Here is a 20,866-nt window from a genome sequence, read left to right as displayed (position 1 = left end):
CGGGAACATTGTCGCTAGTGTCTGTGGAAGCTGCACACACGGCAGCTCAGCCGGCATGGCAATGATGGTCGGTATGCATTTACTTGCTTAAACTTCGTCCTTCCAGCTGGCTTCGAATGGCTTTACCTCGCAAGCTAATAATTTTTAACGAGATATTGCGTTATAAATACAACAGTGGGCAACAATTATGGATGTGCGCCGAGCCTCATCGCATTCTGTGTTTACAAAAAAAAGGAATTCAGGTCAATTCAGGAAGATGAATCGTATAGTAAACAAAAAGGTGCGTTCGATTGACCTGACACTTCGTGAAGTAGGTTCAGGCAGTGCTGCACTTTACCGTTCGTTTCAGCGCTGCAAGCGTGGCACCTCTGCGCGACGCCGTTCCTTTCAAGAAGGGCAGGAAAAGTTCAGGCCCATGTTCCTGAACATTTTGGACCGCTGTGATTGTCAGTGCAGACGTCGAGCAGCGACGAAAGGTCCCCCTCGATTCACCCGCACCACTCTGAGCCAGTTCATGCACGGCGGTGCGCGAGAATGTCGGAAATGGCGCAGCCCGATTTCTCTGGTTCAGGTACGCAACGCGGCACTCAAAACGAATGCCTAGATGCCGACGTGGTGGAGGCGTTCCCGTTTGGCCGAGTAATGTGCATACGCGTTGCGTAACTTTGACGGTTTCGAAGGTATGATCGGCGTCTGAGGCGTAAGCGCCACACTTGCGTAGACGTACGTAAGCGGGGTTTTTAACGGGGCTCGCCCAGATGTGCAGCCAATGCCATCGGTGCAGCTGAGTCGCAGGCAATGGACGCGTCACCACGTGATCAAACATGGCGACCTTCACGGTATCGCCTCGAGAAGGGTGTATCACCTTGTACGAGGTTTTTACTACATTTTTAGTCCCTTTAAGCAGCTTGGCTAAATTAGTTGGGACACGCAGTATACTGTTGTGAAGCCAGATCCGCTACAATATAGACTTTTAGCGTGTCCGCTATTCCGGCAAACGGAGGTGGTTTGGGCGGATTACCGGATGGTAGGGGGCGTAAACGTGAGCGGCCGCAGCGGTGCAGCCACCTGGTGGCGTAGAGCTCAACCAGACAAACGCAGAGATGAAATTTCAGTAACCTACTATATTCTGCTTCGGTGCTGGTGAAAAATTTCGGGAACGGCGTAATTGTGAATACGATTACGCCGCTGTAGAAAATTTACACCATGAGCTAAGAAGAATATAGTAATTTGATCTGTGATTAGGTGGTTGAGATTTGCCCTACCAGCTGCGGCGCCACCAATCTGGCCGCTCACGTTCCACCGCTAATCCGGCAAACCGCCCGCGCTTGCCGGAATACCGGACGCACTAAAATTACAGACATTTAGCGTGTCCGCTATTCCGGCAAACCGGGGTGGTTTGGGTGGATTACCGGTTGGGCGGGGGCGTAAATGTGAGCGGCCGGAGCGGTGCAGCCGCCTGGTGTTGTAGAGCTCAATCAGACAAACGCAGAACTAAAATTGCAGCAACCTACTTTAGTCTGCTTCGCTACTGGTACAAATTTTCGGCAGCGGCGTAATTGTGTTCACAATTACGCCGCTGTCGAAAACTTACACCCCAGCTAAAAAGAATATAGTAATTGGCTCTGTGTTTAGGTGGTCGAGCTTTGCACCACCAGCTGGCGCCACCAATCTGACCGCCCACGTTTAGGCCCCCGACCATCCGGTAATCCGCCTAAACCGCCCCGGTTTGCCGGAATAGCGGACACGCTAAAGGTCTCTATTAATGCTTTTAAACGGCAACGATTGCGTGAACCGTATCTTCACGGTTATTTTTATTGCTTGAGTACCTACGCCCACTCATGTACTCCGCTGTTTCTTTTTTGTTGTTGTTTTTTGTGCTCCTCTGAGCCCCCACCCCCTTTTTTTTCTCTAGCCCCCATTGTTCATTTACTATTCATTGTTGCGACGCCCCCTTACTTAGTGCCCCATGCCGGGCCTGCAAGGTGTTTCTCAACAAACAAAATTAAACAATAAACACTCGCCATGGTAGCTTAATGGCTACATAGCGCTGCGCTGGTTAGCTTCGCGGGTTTGACCCCGGCTGCCGGGGCCGCAGCTCGACGGGGGTAAAATGCAAGAGCGCTAGTGCACTTACATTGATCTGCACGTTAAAAAACTCAAGGTGATCGAAATTAGCCCGGAGTCTTCGCACTATGGAGTGCCTCTTAATTAGATCACGGTTTTGACTCGTAAAGCCCCATAGTTTAATAATAAAGATGATTGCTTTAATTATTTGCTTGTGTTTGCACTGTTGTCTTTTACGATAATTTACTCTCACCTCTACTATTTGCTCTTATCTCTACGCATGCGACACTATGGCAAGGCAGGTGTGGTTCCCCAAGTCCAGAAAGTTTGGAAACCGCCTGCCTCTACACAGTGATACGCAAGTATATAAGACGCAGGTGTAGTAGGGGGTTACAAAGAAATAAGCAATAATATTGCATGTTTTCCTTATATGTGGTTTCTCAAGCGACCTTCTACGCTGACCGAAGTGAAAGATGTTTCACGTCAAAACAAAGACAAAAAAAGGCGCCTCGGAAAATGAGCCACAAATACGATCTGCCGTGCAGACTTTGAACACTGTGCGCGCTTTGCGTTTGTACAGCGTGCTATATAGTTCCTAGCGCCCGCACTGTAATTCCGTGTTCGATTTTCTTGGCGATATGCAATTATTTAGACTACATGATTTCTTTTTTTTTTTTGTATGGTCCGCTTTTGACAGATGTTCCTTGAATTTCCATTCGTTATGCTCATGTCAAAGCGAATACGCGCAACAGGAATTGCAAGTCGAGCACCGTGGAAAAACGAATTAAAACAGTTTAAATGTACCGCTACGGCGCGCACTACGCGTGCTTTACATGCGTAATGTGAAACTGGCAGTTTCTCGTCCTGTCGATTGTTTTCGCTGTTAGCGTTGTGCATCTATATCTTGATTGATCCTGTAGGTGACCGGTTACTTGTGTTTAGATTCGTACTGCCACTGTGTTAACATATGAACGATGTCGCAACGTCTTTTTCATGTAAACCACCACCTGCTTCGTCAACCTGGCCGCAGTATGTTCCAAACAAAACAAAAAATACAAGCCTTTCCGTTTAAGAGCGGCCCGAAGTAAACATGTACACGGTCGTCCACTTCCAATTTGAACACGGCTCCGGGCGGCCGGCGAGGCTGGCGCTCCGCGGAGCGCCGCTCGTGGGCGCCGGGGTAACTAACGCGCCGGCGCACTGGCAGCCACACGCCTGGCCTCAGCCGCCAGCACACACTAGTGCAGACGCGCTGTAGCAGACGACGCGGCTCCGGCCACGCTTGTGGCGGCCAGTGCGCCGGCGCGTTAGTTACCCCGGCGCCCACGAGCGGCGCTCCGCGGAGCGCCAGCCTCGCCGGCCGCCCGGAGCCGTGTTCAAATTGGAAGTGGACGACCGTGTACATGTATACAGTGACGTGCAATATGACTTGCGACACCCTTGTTCGTGGTTGAAGGGGCTCCAGTGCTGCGCTGCGGCTCTGACATGCGAAATAGCGGTTTAATAAATGCGGCTGATTGAAGCTGTGTTTGTGTCTGGAACTTACCCTGTGTCTGCGCAGGCGCACAGTTTTGGAGCCCCTTTGACCACGGGCGCCGGTGTTGCAGGTCACGTGACTGTACTTGCACGTGACTGTATATTATGTTGCTGTACTTGGCGCGGTTTACTGTACATACATTCGACGGCGCGAGAACAGACGCCGCAAAGTTGGTGTACGCAGCAAAATAGCGTACACCCGCATTCACTATTAAAAGGGTGTAGCTTATTTTAGGGTAGTGGCGCTTGTTCGTGTTACCGTTAAAAGAATGTACGGACATTTGTCACTCACGATATAATCGAGAGGCCGACGAACATCGATCGTCGGTTTTAGTCAGCCGCTGTATGTGTATACTGCCGTGTAGTAGTGAAGGCGAAGGAAGCAGCAAAACTCTGATTGGCGAAACTAGTGTTTTATTGGGCGAACCTGTGCCCTCAACATACAGGCTACACTCAAAGCACAACACCCGCCGTGGTTGCTCAGTGGCTATGGTGTTCGGCTGCTGAGCACGAGGTCGCGGGATCGAATCCCGGCCACGGCGGCCGCATTTCGATGGGGGCGAAATTCGAAAACACCCGTGTGCTTAGATTTAGGCGCACGTTAAAGAACCCCAGGTGGTATAAATTTCCGGAGTCCTCCAGCTACGGCGTGCCTCATAATCAGAAAGTGGTTTTGGCACGTAAAACCCCATAATTAAATTATTAATTCAAAGCACAACGGTAGTGGCCAACACAGTCGGCAACCGCCGAAAAACTGATCAGCGGATCAAGCGCGTTGGCTTTTGTATATCGGTCATCGAAGGTTCCAGAGTAATCGTTGGTGCCCGCGTGTCTTCCGGAAAGTTTTACACCATTCGCGCCGCGCGATGAAATCAGATTACGCAAGGTTCGGTGACAACAGACAGCGGATAGAACCATCGATAACTCTCGAGAAACTTCCGATACATGCAGGCGCGTCCTGCGCTGTGCGATAACATTTGTTAGGCGGTGAAACGTGGTCACCCGATAAACAAGTACACGTGTCAATACGATGTGGAAGTTCGGTCGAAATGAAATAAACTGGCAAAGTTCGCCGTCTGTTTTCGCTACTATAGAATGTCATTCATTCGATTGTACTTCTGGGGCCCTGTAACGTCTAACTATTCCAATCTGTTTTTATTCCAATCTCCTTACGTCAAATTTACGTAACCGCCGACGCAAGCACCGGGCTGTAAACCCGCAGCGTTGTTCGAGAAGCCCTATCAAACGTGCTTCTAGGTTATAAAAAGAATTATGGGGTTTTACGTGCCAAAACCACTTTCTGGTTATGAGGCACGCCGTAGTGGAGGACTCCGGAAATTTCGACCACCTGGGGTTCTTTAACGTGCACCTAAATCTAAGCACACGGGTGTTTTCGCATTTCGCCCCCATCGAAATGCGGCCACCGTGGCCGGGATTCGATCGCGCGACCTCGTGCTCAGCAACCTAACACCATAGCCAATGAGCAACCACGGCGGGTGCTTCTAGTTTATAGGATGTCACTTTCTTTCGCTTTCAAAGCGAATAGCATTGCCTACATTCAGTAGTTTTTCTTGTCTAATTGGCTGAGAAGAGGCGAGGAGCACGCACGCGCAAGTGGAGAGAGTTTCGATGGGGTCCAGCTATAGCACAGCTAAAGTAAATAACCGGATGAGGAGGGTGGTGCCGGCGTCTGCGATTGGTCCGCTTCCCCTTACTTAGCTTGCCGTGGCTGGTCAAAAATCGCGGCGGCGTGCAACGAAAGGTTGAAAATGCCGCTAAAGCGGATCCACAGCAAAGAAGACTTGACAGATCGATGTCGTGCATGTGCCCAAAAGGTCTGCAACGCTATACTACATCGCAAAATATTTTATTATACGCAAATAAATCCATGCGTGCTCCCCGACAGCTTCGAGTAGCCAATACCACAGCGATCGGCGGGGCAGGCTCCGGCTATTAAAAAAAATCAGTTTTGTTCGGCATATTTAATGCGTCTAACGCTTCAGGTTCAACGAGTACACGACACTTTCACGCTGTGAGTTTTCGCGGCTTTGTGACGTCGCGTGACAGACAGGTGAACTGGGCGCAGCCCAAAAACGTTTAACCAATAGCAAATGGTCAGACGACGCTATTTTTCTTTCGTTCGGTGTAATCATGCATAATCAGTGTTCACACATCATATCAGATGGGACGTTTATGCTGTTTTGGTGACGTCGCGTGGCATACAGGCACAGGGGGAATGGCTCGAAAATTTTTGGACCCATCGTGACAGGCTTATATTGCAAAATTGGAATTGGAATTGGAATATTGCAAATTGGAACGTTATAGCGCCCCTGGTTGCTTAATGATCCAACCTCCGTTGCTCCTTATACAACTGTATAGGCGTGTTTGCTGCGTCCGCTTAATTGTTCTTATTATCCTCCTGAAGCGTTATAAATCTGCGATAGGAGTTATAGGAGTGTTCGGGGCATTTAAGCCAATATCTTTCTCCTTAACTGCCAGGAACCGGTCAAAGTTGCCAGACGCTGGCCTCGCCGGCACCTTTTCAAAACTTTGATGCTAACCTCGGGCGCTCATTTACCTCCCCAGGACCCGACGGCGACAAGCGTCAACGCCGAGCTCCCTCAACAAAGACGCAATAATTGACACACGATGGCCACCAGCAAGGCGAACGGTGCGACGAACAACTATCACAATGTCAAAGGCCGTGTCTACAGCACGTTCCGCATCTACGGCTTCATAGACGTGGATCTTTCTCTAAACGACCGTGTCTACTTTAATCGCGATTCGTTTGAAGACGGTCGGTACGCCGACCTGCTCGCCGCGGGGCTAAAGGCAGGCGACCGCGTCATCGTGGACTTCGCCCAGAGGCCCGGCACTGACCGCTACCGCGCGTTGAGCGTTCGGCGCGAGGGCTACATTCCTCAGCGGCAAGAGACAGCCGAGCTTCCTTCGTACTTAAACAACGAAGAAGGCGTCATATGCGTGCTCAGGGAGTCGCACGCCTACGTGAGGGTGTCCCGGTTCCGCGGTGTCACGGCCAGCTTTCAGAAAAGCGACCTCGAAGCGTACATGGGGCGGCGCGTCGTCACACTGACGGACGTGCTCGAGCTGGGCCTCAAGCTTCGCTTCGACGCTATGCGCAACCCGGACGAGCGGTCGAAGACCAAGTGGATCGTCGAGAAACTGCGTTTGGTCGATGGCGTGTCGTCTGCTACTGCCGGGGGTGCGGTCACTCCGCGCGACTCCAAACCCAGCGGTTCAGCTGAAGGAAGGCTCGTCGGACGCCGCGGTTGCGTTCTAGAAGTCTCCTCAGACCACGCCATGGTCAGGTACGGCGCGCATCGTTCGAACACTGCCTACATGCACGCGAGTGTGGTCGAGAAGTCCCTCGGAGCCGACATCGAAGACCTGCGGGATGTTCTGGAGGAAGGCAGCATGGTGCGCTTCGACGCCGACGCCAACGGCTTCCAGTATGGCCGCGGAAAGTGGCACGTGACGTACGTGGAACTTCTCGACGACTCGAGCTCGTGTGCGAGTCTCTTCTCCGTGCCGTCGTCTGCCGTCAGCCTCGAGGCGCTCGCAATGCCTCGGCTGTTCGCGGACGGACTATCGGGCACGGGCGACGCCGACGAGCTCTACGAGTTGCCCCTGCAACCACGATCTCGCCTAGGCTCGGGTGAGGAGGAGGATCGTTGTGACGTCACAGGCGTCCGCACCGACGTCACGGATACCCGCAGCAGACGAAACGTCGCCGACGAATGCAGGCGATCGCCGTACCTTGTCGACGACGACGACTTTCCCGCGCTACCGTCCCGCGTGATTGAGGAGAAAACGCCGTCTGTTTCCATCTACGAGAACGTCTCGGCAGTTGTGGCAAGCGTCACGGCGAGCACGGCGACCTGCTACGTCGAGCAGTCGGGCTCGACGAGGACGGTGCGGTTCGGAGCCCGCTGCTTCTACAGGAACGGCGAGCCCGCTTCAGGTAAACTCTGGCAAACGCTCGGCAAAGGAGACGCGGTGACGCTGGACTTCATGGTGGGAATCAGGAAGGAAGGCGGCGACATCGTTCACTGCGACCTCGCCTGGCAGGGAAGAAAGCCTCTCCGGGTGCCTCGGATGAGCGCCGAGGAGATGCTGGACAGACTGGGCAGCAGTGAACAGCTTACGAGCGAGGATGAACTATTTCTGCTCGAAACGTGAGTTGCGTATTCCGCGCAGGACCGCTTGGCTCTCTTCTTTCTTTCATTTTTTTTTCCTTTAATGCGAAGCGTCATTGGCGAGTCCAACCCAGTTTCCTGTAACGACTATCTGGCCGTTCTCGTGAGCCGATCCCGAAGGTAGTGCAGTACAAAAACATAGGCTGTTCCCGAGGGTATGTGTGGAGTATGAAAGTGTGGGTCGATCTCGAAGGTATACACTGCAGTCTGAATATTTGGGCCGCTGCCCTTCGTGTAGGTGTCGCTCTTCAGCAGTAAATAGCAGTCAGCAGTATTGAACAGTGGTCGTTATACAAACTGAAAAAAAATATGTAATTAAAAATTAAATTGTGGTGTTTTACCTGCCAAGACCACGTTCCGGTTATGAGACGCCGTTGAGGGGGACTCTGGAAATTTGGACCACCTGGGATTCTCGAACGTGCACAGGCCTATACATCTAAGTACACGGGTGTTTTCGCATTTTGCCCCCTTCGGAATGCCGCGGCCGCGACCGGGATTCGATCCCGCGACCTCGTGCCGAGCAGCCCAACACCATCGCCACTAATAAGCAACCACGGCGAGTTCCGAAAAAATATAGTCAAAGAGTAAGAAACTATATAGCAGTGTGCATGGAAAAGTAAAAAAAAAATGTCAGTGGCGTAATGGAGAGAACAACTGTACTATCACACATCGTAATTGTCTAACAATTAGTACCTCAAGTAAAAGGAACGTCTGTGTGGTTGACTGAGTAGATGGTTTGACAACAATTCACAGAAACCTGAAGGTTTATGTTCTTTTATTCTTGTATTAAGCAGTTTATTCCACCTACTAGTGGCAAGTGGAAGGAATGATTGCTTAAAAGAATTAGTCGAAACATGCGTTCGTTATGACGAAGAATCTACCGCACCACACATTTCCGGCGTCAGCTAAAGAGCGACGAAAATTCAAGGCGCTGAACGCAAACCCGCTGTTTCCTTCCACATTGGTACCGAGTGTACAAATTGAAACGCAAACAGGAAAAGAAATTGCGGGACAAAGTACAAGTATAACGTACTAATAAAATGCTATGCAATTATACACGTATTGCGGATGCAAATATATCTTGTTCCTGCTACAAAGTCGATAAGTTATCAATGCACGCGTGTGGCTTTGTGCAGTCACGCGGTGAGTCACGCGGTGAGATTGCGCTTGTTCTTCCGTTTGGCTTGGTGGTCGTAAATAGATAACCGCCACAGAATAAAGCGTTCATTGTTCTGATAGCATTCGATCTGTGTCGTTGCTTCGGCCGCTGCACACAGCGACCATACAGCGCTTTCCTAATTAGTTACCCGCGCCACAGCCGGTGTGGGAGCGCACTCTTCGCCTCGTCTGTATCCCTTGGCGGGACACAGACGCCAAATAACGGAGAAAGGTGCAAAGACGCTGTCCGCGTGACTGCGTACACCTGAGCGATTGCAATGCGATTGCAGTGTCAGCATTATCGGGACTGCAGTGCCCTCTGGATCGGTTCGCGTTACAAACCACAGTAAATACCCTTGCGAAGACGTTGTACATGTCGTGCACTGGTGTCAGGATCGGCCCACCAAGTCAGCGCCTTTTGATTACACATCACTCACCGCGATCGGGTCAGTTTCATTACAGTATCTCCATGATCGGCCGGAGATGGCGTAATCTCTCGCTGCTGCCATATCTTCACTATCAAGCGCTGACGTACCGTCATCGTCAGTACGAAAGGGAACAGCGATTTCTTTTTTTTCTGCGAAGCGTACTAGCCGCACAACCACGCTCTTCCTTGCTGCGCCGCGCGCGGCCGTGTAGCTACCATATGACGTCATAACAGCTGCAAAAGCGGAGGCTCAACTCGTGCGCTCGCTTGCGGCCGCGTAGCTACATAGCCGGGTCTCAGCTCGTGCGCTCGCCTGCATGAGTTGTTTCTTCGTCTAGCCGAAACAAATATAGCCAAGCAACAGCAGTTCACCAGGCTAAACAGTGGTTCAACAACTAAAATAAAGGCTAGTATGCTTCGCATCGTGGGCTTAACCTTAGCTAAGCCACAGCCATTTTTTTTTTAAACGACAATAACTCGTGATGCACGGGTTTAAATCTAGGAACTTGATAAATAACAAATAAGTTTAGCTGTCGAACATTTAGACTTATTGACCAGTTTTATGGAGGGCATATGTGTGTTTAGCCCCCTGCGGGCATTCGAAAAAAAGTTGGGTGCTCCGTATTTATGATGGCTGTACATGTTTAAGTGAACGTTTCACGAGCTCCCACGCAGTTCCAGTGCAACCCTACCGTTGTTCCCTTAAGCATCTCCGCTTTTAACGAAATGTTGCTTATAACGAAGTACAAGCAGTTCTTGTCCCGATGACTTCTTCATGACGAGGGTTTACTGTAGTCGGGTGCAAGCGAACGCTGAAACCTCTGCAACGCGCTTTTCTTTTTTTTTGTCGTTATCGACTTGTTTGCGGTCGAGTTTATGCGACACACGTTCGTGTCGACTTCCGCCACAGGATCGATGACGACGAACTGAGTGCACTGCTGGGTGAACCCTCCGCGTCTGACAGCGACCAGCGAGGTGGTGCGAGCGAGGTCACTGAAGAGGACTCCAACACGAAGGCCGATCTCCCCGCCGAAGCTGCATTGAACGGCGTGCAAAGTAAGGCCCCGCGTGGGACGAAGGCAATGTCGTTGCACTGTGTTTATGTGCGGGGCGATGAAATGGCTGCGAAAATGACCCGCATAGCGAAGAAACGATTCAGTCCCAGTTCTATGGGAGGGTGGGGGGTGCGCGACCTCGTAACAACGAAGTTACCCGTATAACGAATGATGATTGCGGAGGCCCCAAACACATCGTTATAAAGGCGTTCGTCTGTATATACATATTTATATTTGTGCAGGGTGTCCCAGCTAACTTTAGCCAGGAGGAGGAGGAGGAATAAACTTTATTAGTTGAAATGAGCCGACGGTAAAATCGTCCGAGGTGGGCGGCGTCCCTAGTCCAGGATGCCGTGGGCTTGAGCTGATATCATGGCCCTGCTCACCAGGCGATGCTGGTCTTCAGGGCTCGAGCTTATCAGCTGGGCCTCCCACTGCTCGACGGTTGGTCCGGTGATGGGCGGTGTCGATGGATTTTGTTGACATTCCCATACCATGTGGTAGAGGGTATTGGGCGTAGAGCAGAAGGCGCATTTGTTAGTATAGCTCGTAGGATACATGGCGTGTAGCAGGGTGCCGTGCGGGAATGTGCCGGTCTGTAGTCTTCGGAAGATCACCGCCTCTTCTCTTTAGCCAGAGTTTTAAAAATATGGAAATGCACACAGCTAGACAGAACAAATGTATTTTCGTTCGCCGTCGCTTGGAGATACTCAAAAAAATTTTCTCCCACCTAATTTGATAATTAGTGTCAATTAACCAACTTCTCGCATATTATAATTAGACGAAAAGATGAGAAAATTGTAGAGCGACATGAAGAACTCCCGATACAGCTTTGTGTTGCTCAATACGTGCTACATAAGTGTTTTTTCCGAGCGTGAAAGGAGCCCGCAAAGGCCCGCAAGATTGCCGCGCTACTGGCCGCTCTAGGCACTTTTCTTGTATCCGCGGGCTTCTTTCACGCTCGGAAAATCACTTTGATGTAGCACATATTCAGGAACAGAAAGCTGTATCGGGAGTTTTTCATGTCGCTCTACAATTTTCTCATGGACACGTTTCATGTAATCATAATATTAGAGAAGTTGCTTAATTGATTAAGACTAATTATCTAATTAGGCGGAATGAAAAAAATAGTTTGAGTATCTCCAAGCGACGGCAAAAAGCATTACCTTTGTTCTGTCCATCTGCGTGGCATTCGCGTATCTTTAAACTCTGGCTAAAGTTAGCTGGGACACATGTATATGTGAAAAACCATTTTTGCGTACAGTACAGGCCCTAAGCGCTTGGCTGGTGTCAATTTCGAGCTTTTGCTGTAAGCGCATGCTTTGAATAAAGGAAATTCCAGAAATAGCTAGACCAATTTGCCCATACTTGAAGGTGCATAAAAACGCATAGAATGCCTAATAATTGGCTAATTCAGTTGTTGGTGTAAGGCGCCTCTTTATTCTTCCAATAAAAGTTAATTTTGCTCTCTGATTAAGAAACCGAATCTTCTTTTAGTGCTATTTATAAGCTACGGTTTAGTGCCTTGCGACAAAGATATTTCGTTAAATGACCATGTCTTATATTGAAGGACTTCCAATTTTTCTTCACAATAAATCGCAAGCGCTCGAGCGCAAAAGTTGCGAATGTGACATGGATGACCCTATATACCTTAAAATTGATAACTGCCTTCCAAACCTGACATTTCGAACTCTCCAGTGCCCTCGTTTTGTGCTTATTAATTACAAATAAATTCAGCTTTTTTTTCTCTCTTTTTCTGATTTCGGAAAACCTGCGGTCCGTGTACTTTTGTTCCCGAGTGTGCGTGCCTTATCTCGCATTTACGAACATCCGTGTCTTCTCGCAGGGGTGGCCTGCGGCGGCGACATAAGATATGTGCTTACGGTACGTCTATTACCTTTTGCGTGACTTCACCCGTACATGTGACAACAAAATTCTGGGAAAAAATAACAAATTATAGAGCTTCCAGGCTCCAGTGACTTTCGATTTCCTTAAAGTGCTACCGACACACGTTTTTCTGAGTTGCAGAAACTATGCCACACTTTTTTCGCACGTGAAAAAAAAGATACACTTAGCAAGTGTGAAGATTTGGAAACGCCAGATATATCCTAATTTGCAACTAAACTTAGTGTCGAAATTCCGGAGCTGGTGTCAGCGACATCATCGTGAACTCATAAGACGCACAGCAAAATTCACTGACGTCATGTGGCAGTAATGCTATAGCTGCAAATGTGTTGCTCATAAAAAAAAAGAAGAAAGATCGGCAAGAGTGGCGCTCGCGTTTCTTATGACCGAGCTCGCGTGTTGCAGCCACAGCCGCAGCATCCTATTTTTTTCCCAATGCCAGTCCAGTGACGCCAAGCCCGGAGTTCACTGAGAGGGCGCCACTTTCCCACTATACTTAAAGCCCCCTAAACTTCGTAAAGTACTGCCACGCTTTGAAGAATGCCGCCTCCTCCTCGCGCTCTGGCCGAGGCTGATGCCCCGTCGCTATTGGCCTAATAGCATCACGTGGGTCCTCGCGACGTGCATCAGCGCCATTTTTGCTCGAGAAACGTCTACGGAGTGGCGAGGAGCGCATGTTGGCGCCGTTGCTACGCTCGAGCAGTGTAGGCGGCGCCACGGTCGAGGAGAGCGTGAAAGAGACGAGAAACGAGGAGGAGTGAAGGCGGAGGAGGAGAGTGTCACTACTTAACGAAGTTTAAGGGGCTTTAAGTATACTCTGTCACAGTTTATGGTGGCGTTGTGAAGGTCACGTCAACCATCTTTCATCGCACGTCATGCTGAAGACGCTGAGCTCCAGAAGCGCCCAGATAAAGTTGTCCATGCTCTAGCAACAAGATTAAAATGGTTGGGAATGTGGAGCCACTGCAGTGGACCGCTGGCCCGTGCATTGCAGAGTGACGTCGCAAGCATTAAAGAAAATAATTAGGAGGCTATGCCGCAGGTGACCACAGGAACGGAGCGTGCCGGTGTATCATGAAGTCACGGCGCATGCGCATCGTAGGTACCGTAACTTGAAAGTGCGGTATAGATATGTTTTCTCTCTCTCTCTTTCAGTCCCCATTCCCCTCCCCACGTGTGGGGTAGCAAACTGGTGAACCTCCCTGCCTTCCCTTCTCTCTATAGGAACGAGTATTATATTATTTACTGCGCTCGGACGAATTATAGAATTTCCTCTGGTGTTTATTAAAGGCTTTAATATTTCATTTAATGCAACAAAATAACGGGTCGGAAGCGTTGTAGCAGTACGTATATCCTTCAGCTCCATTACCGCGAGCAGGAGTTGCGAGCCCAGCCAATCCTGGACTTTTTTTACTAAACATTTCTAGCAGTTTAACTGTTTTAAAAGAGCAAACGTTAAGCGTCTTGGAAAGAATATGCACTAAGCTAGGAAAATCAAGGTAACCTATAACTATCCGGAAATCACTAGCACAGCGGTCACCACATGATAGCAATAAGTTACACAAACACTGTACAGGATGGTTCTTTCGTTTAGGTGCACATGCAAACGAAAAGGGAGGAGAAATAATAGACAATTATTTTTCCAACGTCGGGTTACATTGTAACCGTCAGTCAAGATACAACGGGGAAACCCAGAGGCGGAACACTCGTTCCGTTCCCGTGGTCACTCAATCAACGCCGGGTGCGCTTGCATGTGGTGGTGTCGGCGGAATGCTTCCACGTTCTGAACTCGACCTCTGCTGTGGTTTCTTTTTTCTTTCTTTTTTTTCTCAGGAGAAGCAAGTGCCCGCCTTCGCAAGGTTGATCCGTCAGCAACTGGCAACAGCGAGCGACCAATCTAAAAGTCGAGTCAGACTCCGGCACGCCAGCACCCAGACCGAATTAGAACAATAGACCCTGCATCGGCGTGGCTTTGGATTTTAGGATCAAGTTTTCATCGCGAACGCTGGTTTTCTTCAAACATTCCAATCAGCGCGCGACGGGCCTGTTTTTCGACCTGTATACGGGACCGTTTTGCGATAAGTATATGTATACTTTCGGGGGGAAAAAGCTTATGGGGCGCGGTAAAAATTAGGTTGTTTGCCGACACAGCCGTCAAATGTGGAATCGGGACAGGGCATCGCATTTGTCGCGCATGAACGCGTTGAATATGTATATAGCACTCGATTTCGGTGGGAATACGTCAAGGCTACAAAAAAAAAAAGAAATCGCGTATTCTGTGATTTCCACGCTTTCACTCGCGACTGTACCACAGTGCTTGAATGACGGACATGGACCAATCTGTGTGGAACAAGCTAGCCCAAGAGTATCTTCTGAACTTCTGGCTAACGAGGGTTGCAATGTGGGCTTGTTAGTAATGCATCTTCAAGGGGAGTATGGTAGCGCGATTCAAAGACGGGACAACAGTGCAACAGTGTTGGAAGTTAGCGCTGTGTGTGTCCCTTTGTGTCTTCTCTTGTCCCGTCTTTGAATCGCGCTACCATACTCCCCTTGATTCTGGCTAACCATGCCTCCACACAGTCTTTGACGGGACGATTACGAGCACCTGAGTCAGTTCAGGCCAATAAAACATTCTTACAAAACTCAATTTTCGTTCATTTGACAGAAAAGAAGGTTGATTATCGGAACAAATGACCGCAGTTCTTTCACTCTTACGCTGAAACCTGAGCACGTCACGTGACATATTTCCAACTGTTATTCTAGTACAGGGTTGGAAGTGCTGTGCCAATTGCGTCAACGTGGGCCAAAGCACTGCAGTAGGATAGTACCAATTGCTACGATTGGGTGGATGTCTTATTTTCCCTTTATTAACTACAGTAGGATACAACTTTTAAAAAAAAAGAAACAGCAGGTGGCAACCAAGGCACACAGACCGCGCGGAATTGTTACTTCGCCAGCCAATCACACAAGCAAACAAAATCATCGTCACGCGACCATTTCAAAATGGCGTCGTACTGGATACCTCCAGAGCGTCTGTTGTTCTTGAAGAGTCTTCATCGGCGGAAGCGATAATGTGTGCAACAGACACGGACAAAGTGTATGGAGTCTGAGCTTTTCACTTTTCAAAAGTCGGCGGCACAGTTCGTTTCACTGCTGATCCCGTTTTACTCGTGAAACTTCACTGCCAATTGAAGTGAAACATGACAATAAACAGTTGCGCCGAAGAATGCTTTTTATTTTAGTTCAGTAAAGTTAAGGGAAAATGAGACATCCACCCAATCATAGCAGTTGCTACAAAGGAAGCCCATACGGGTTCATCGACATAAAAGCCTCGCAGTTGAAGAAAAATTTGTCCTGGTCCGGGACTCGAATCCGGTACCACCGCCTTTCCGGGGCAGCCGCTCTACTATCTGAGTTAACCAGGCGGCTAGCAGATGGCAAGGTGTAGTCGAATTTGTCGACAACTCGAAGCAAAGGCAAGAGTTGGACGTAATGTTTCCGCGGAAACCCGCAAGGTGGAGAGATGTAGTTAAGGGAAAATTAAAAATTAAATTATGGGGTTTTACGTGCCAAAGCCACTTTCTGATTATGAGGCACGCCGTAGTGGAGGACTCCGGAAATTTCGACCACCTGGGGTTCTTTAACGTGCACCTAAATATAAGTACACGAGTGTTTTCGCATTTCGCCCCCATCGAAATGCGGCCGCCGGGGCCGGGATTCGATCCCGCGACCTCGTGCTCAGCAGCCCAACACCATAGCCACTGAGCAACCACGGCGGGTAAAGGGAAAATGAAACATCCACATAATCGTAACACTTGCTACAAAGGAAGCCCGTAGGGTTCCTCGAAAGAAAAGCCTCGAAATTGAAGAAAAATTCGCCCTGGTATGGAATCGTAGCAATTGCTACGATTGGGTGGATGTCTCATTTTTCCTCAATAATGACTTCTCTCCACCGTGCGGGTTTCCGCAAAACTATTACCTCAGTTCAATAAAGAATTGGGCTTTCACAGTTCCACTGTAATAGACGAGTGAAAACGTACGAAATTACGCGCTTATGATTATGATTACGAAAGAGTGAAGTACGAACTATTAGTAGCCTCTTGGAGGAACAGTGGCTGGCGGGTATGAGGGCGTGGTCGGGGCTTTACTGCAGACTTGAGTTGTATCCGACTGTAATTTCGAACGAAGTCGCCAAATTTAGCAGGATGTGTCTGTCCAGTGGCAACCACACAGCCATAGACATACTGCTACGGTCTTGGGCGGGTTGCGCATAGAAGTCGGCAAATTGTTCTTAATAATAATAATATTTGGGGTTTTACGTGCCAAAACCACTTTCTGATTATGAGGCACGCCGTAGTGGAGGACTCCGGAAATTTTGACCACCTGGGGTTCTTTAACGTGCACCTAAATATAAGCACACGGGTGTTTTCGCATTTCGCCCCCATCGAAATGCGGCCGCCGTGGCCGGGATTCGATCCCGCGACCTCGTGCTCAGCAGCCCAACACCATAGCCACTGAGCAACCACGGCGGGTGAAAAATTGTTCTTGCTTTATTCCACGCATGAGGAACCGAATTTTCTCGTCGGACCTGTCCGGCTAGGTGTGGCGCAACAGGCGCGTCATCTCCTCGCTGAAGATCGCACTGTTCTCGTTGGTCAGTTGCAAGCGGGTTTCCAGCAGAGCTTAAGGGCTCGCCCTTTGCTCAGGACGCTCGTGAAGGTCTGCAGGAAGCCGTTGCGGATCAGGTCCCACGTCGTCAGGGTCGATTCCCGGTTCTCAAACCACGTCCTGGCGTCGTCTCCTAAGGCGAAGTACACATGCCGCACCTTGTCATCGGAGTTCCAGCTACTGAATGCAGCGACACTTTCGCATGTTTCCAGCCAGTTTTCCGGGCCTTCGAAGGATGATACGCAAAAGGTCGGTGGCTCCCTGGGCTGTTGCAGCACGATGGGGTACGCTGGGGCTGCCATTGGGGTTGCTGAGTTGGCCGCGATCTTCTTGAAGTCCGTGCTCCGGGGGCAGGTTTTGTAGCCTGCGGCTTGCTCGATTGTCCGGGGCAGAGTTGGTGCGGTTTTCTGCTTGATCGGCTTGGATCGCGGCTTTGCGGGGGGGGGGGGGGGGGGGGCGTCCGGTACATGAATGCACAAGCACTTCCGCCATATGTCACGTAGTATATAGCGACGGGAAAGAACACAGCAGCAAAACTGTAGATATGACAACTTTTTTGGGGGGTGAACCTGTGCCCACAAGAGCAAGTTGCATTCGAAGTACAACGGCGACCACAGTCGGCGATCGTCGGAATCTTAGCATGTCAAGCGTGTCGGCTTTTATGCATCACTCGTCGAAGGCTCTATAGCGTGATTGCTACGTAACAAATTCTATCAGCTCTTTTCAGGGTAGAAAAGTGTTGTCTGTATTCATGTACCCGAGCCTTGTAGAGTCGTATGGACCACATATAGAATTAAAGAACGATTTTTATTACGATATTTCAAGTTTGAAGCGACGGGGAGTCCGCTGATCAAGCGAAAAACGAGTCGTCAAAGCGTCTGGATGTTTAACCGCGATTATGTCGTACATAACGTGGAACATTGGAAACAAGTTACGTCATGACTCGTAAGAGAATCGAGCAGAACTCATATCTACGATGATTATAACCAAGTATGCCAATAGCCGAAACGCGTCATGTATGAAGCGTGCAATGCAACCCAGCTCTACTCTCACGCTTCCCTCAGGACACCATGCGCCTTCTGACGGCGCCGTCGTGAAGTTCATAACAAATGGTGCATGCGCAGTGGCGTCAGAGACGTTCATTGAAGAGCGGCACGCACCCAGGGTCACGTGCCCAGTGGCCGCAGGTTTAAAGTACACTAGAATAGGGCGAGCGGGTCTATAGAGCGGACGCCTTGAGAAGCGCTGAGCGATGAAAAAAAAATACGCTGAAATTGCGGCGGCGCTGCCGTCCTCTTATCCAGAAGTTCCGGCTGGCTGTCGTCGGTTCAACGCACCGTTGTTTCCGTTGCTCTTTTTCTTTACAACACGTCGGTGGAGAATAAAACCACAGTTTCCGGCACCGAGTAACAATGCCAGATAGAGCGGAGTGAAACGACTGTCCAAGCTCCAAGCAGCTGCTGTAGGGTCTCCGACGCGGCACACGCACTGCCGGCGCGAGGGCCCCTCAACATCCGGGAACGCAGGGTCACGTGGATGTCACGTGGCGACGGTGGCGCCACCATCGATGATGATGATTTACTGACCTCCCCTTTGAAACGGGTCGGTGACAAATATTGAGGAGCCTGCTTGATTTAATCAGGTATGCTGTACATGTTTATCATCCTGGCATTTTTGCCTACATATCCACAACCCTTTTTTTCCCCTCAATAGTTCTTTATCTACCTTGTATCGTTACGTCTACTTGTAATAGATCCGGCAATGTACGATACGGTGATACGATGATTTAAATAAAAAAACATTTCAACAAAAACATTTCAGTAAGCAAGAAACGCCTCAGCGGGGAGCACGCGCTGAACTTACTCCCCCTATCGAGTACGCACTATCGCAGGGGCACATACCCAAGTTGGGGTCAAAGAGGTTCACTGAAGAACGGCACATATACGGTGGCAAATATATATACCCACTATACCTTCGGGATTGAGCCATATTTCTATACTGCACTATCTTCGGTATCGGTCCGCATTTTTCGTGGCATAGCTAGTTGGCCAGAAAGAAAACCGGCCCGACAATGCCAAGAGTGATAACCGCATTTATAGGATTACTCTAGGAGTACACTGGCAGCAGAAGCAGTTCGCTTAAATAGGCCATGTGTCTGATCCATCTCGAAACGCGTTGCTCATGCTGCTAACGCGCAATGCTGAAAGCTTAGCGAGTACAAGCATTGTGCGACCTACGTATCGGTGAACTGATAGAAATTTTCGGGTGTCAACCGTTTCTCGTAAATTTTTTTCATGGGCCGCTTACCGGGCTGGCCACGTGGGATATGCTTTGCCGATCTATAGTCTACTGGAATATTAGAACGCTACAGCCGCTCTCATCCGAGCTAGACGACACACTGACTTGACAACGCGAAGACTAATGGCGACCGATGTAGCCTTTCTCGCCTGTTGGTCCCGATACGACTAAATCAAATTCCGGGGTATCGTACGTGCCGTAAACCGCAATCTGCTAACAGGGCTACGCCGCACTGAGTGACTATACCACCTGCGATTCTTTTAACGTGCACCGAATGCACAGCACACAAACTTTGTTGCATTCCGCCCTTATCGGTTGGCGGTCGGGATCGTACCCGCGCGACCTCATTAGATAAACACATTTCAACCACTCGCGCTAAGTCACACAAAGCCATAGCCACAAAGCTATTGTAGTGGGTCATTCGCTTCCCATGTGTTTGAAAAAATAAAGTGATTTTACTTGACTGACGTGATAGGGAAACAATGACAACGACTGACGTGGAAGGCTACTATACATATAGTAGGTGTGCATGCGGAGGTTTGAGAAGACATGCCCCTTGCGCAATAATTTGTTTACGCGAAGCAGTCATAGCTCGTTTAGTTACACTGATGAAATGAGACAGTACTATAGGGATCGAAACACGGGACTCACTCACTCAAACACGGGACCTCGTCGAATGATTGAAGAAGCAAGCGGTGACGTGGTCGTGATTGTTGCCTTGCATCGACGAGCAATCGTCGAATCTGTGCTGAAGGATTAGCCTTTGGAATGAAGCAAGAAAAAAAAAAGAATTTCACACTTCAAAAACGAGCCGGACACAAGCTGCATTTCATCAAGTCGCGCGTGCATGCACCTTCGGCTACAGCGTCATGTCCAAACGGGAGGCTGTCCTAAGCAGCCTAGATCTTCAAGCACAGCTATCGGCTGTCCATCGGGCCCGCGACGCAGCAGAGAGGCTCGGCCTTTCTGTAACGACGTGGGAGCGGCCCGCGTTCAGAAGGACCAGAGTAAAGTCTTACCATACCATACCACCAGGGATATCGAACACAGTTTGACAGCCAGGGAAGCTACAACAGAACGTAACCTTTTCTTGGCTTTTCGTACTTATACGTGAACGAAAATGAGAAGAGCAAAACATAGAAAGAAAAGTTCAATAGTACGACGAGCTCACCGAGGAATATCGTGCTCAAGATTGGCGTTCTTCGAGAACCACACGTGTTGACACGCCCGCTGTGCCGAAAACTCTGACTGTATGAGCCGTCTGTGAACAGAGTTTTGAATAAACCGCCCTCTTTGATCGTGCAAGTGACATGCGGTATTTGCATGGTCACAAACAAATAACTAAACATAAGAAAAAAAGAATATAAAAGGCAAGCGTAACGCGCTTCTCGCATTAACGTTTCTGAGCACCCTTCCGAAAGTCAAAGACAGCGCGTCTTGGGCGCACCGGAGCTCAAACTTCACGAGAGCGAATCATCGGCCCGCCGCCATGCGGCAAACAACACGAAACCCTCACTGCAGCCTTCAGAGACGGC

The 20,866-nt window shown here is 49.6% G+C and overlaps 2 protein-coding genes across 14 annotated transcripts in view; one reads left to right on the top strand and one right to left on the bottom strand.

Annotated features, from left to right (window-relative positions):
* LOC139060925 (uncharacterized) overlaps positions 1-16,013 on the top strand; it is a 35,500-nt gene extending 19,487 nt beyond the window's left edge. For 10 of the 12 annotated variants that reach the window (XM_070540252.1, XM_070540251.1, XM_070540250.1 and 7 more), the window contains 4 exons: positions 6,190-7,799; positions 10,316-10,461; positions 12,307-12,344; positions 14,199-16,013. In XM_070540252.1, the coding sequence (XP_070396353.1) occupies positions 6,253-7,799; positions 10,316-10,461; positions 12,307-12,344; positions 14,199-14,318 (1,851 nt within the window). In that variant the 5' untranslated portion in view covers positions 6,190-6,252 and the 3' untranslated portion in view covers positions 14,319-16,013. Of the gene's footprint in view, positions 1-349; positions 572-6,189; positions 7,800-10,315; positions 10,462-12,306; positions 12,345-14,198 lie in introns of all 12 variants that reach the window. The other 2 variants (XM_070540247.1, XM_070540244.1) reach the window with 2 other exon arrangements.
* The window catches only part of LOC139060923 (complement C3-like), a 184,687-nt gene extending 163,825 nt beyond the window's left edge, over positions 1-20,862 (bottom strand). The window contains exon 1 of one of the 2 annotated variants that reach the window (XM_070540234.1): positions 20,503-20,862. In XM_070540234.1, the coding sequence (XP_070396335.1) occupies positions 20,503-20,725 (223 nt within the window). In that variant the 5' untranslated portion in view covers positions 20,726-20,862. The remainder of the gene's footprint in view (positions 1-20,502) is intronic. The other variant, XM_070540233.1, reaches the window with a different exon arrangement.
* Between the last annotated feature and the right edge of the window lie 4 nt (positions 20,863-20,866).

This window comes from Dermacentor albipictus, chromosome 6 (assembly GCF_038994185.2).
Source record: "Dermacentor albipictus isolate Rhodes 1998 colony chromosome 6, USDA_Dalb.pri_finalv2, whole genome shotgun sequence".
Taxonomy (NCBI): Eukaryota; Metazoa; Arthropoda; class Arachnida; order Ixodida; family Ixodidae; genus Dermacentor; species Dermacentor albipictus.
This window is presented reverse-complemented; position numbering and strand designations above follow the sequence as displayed.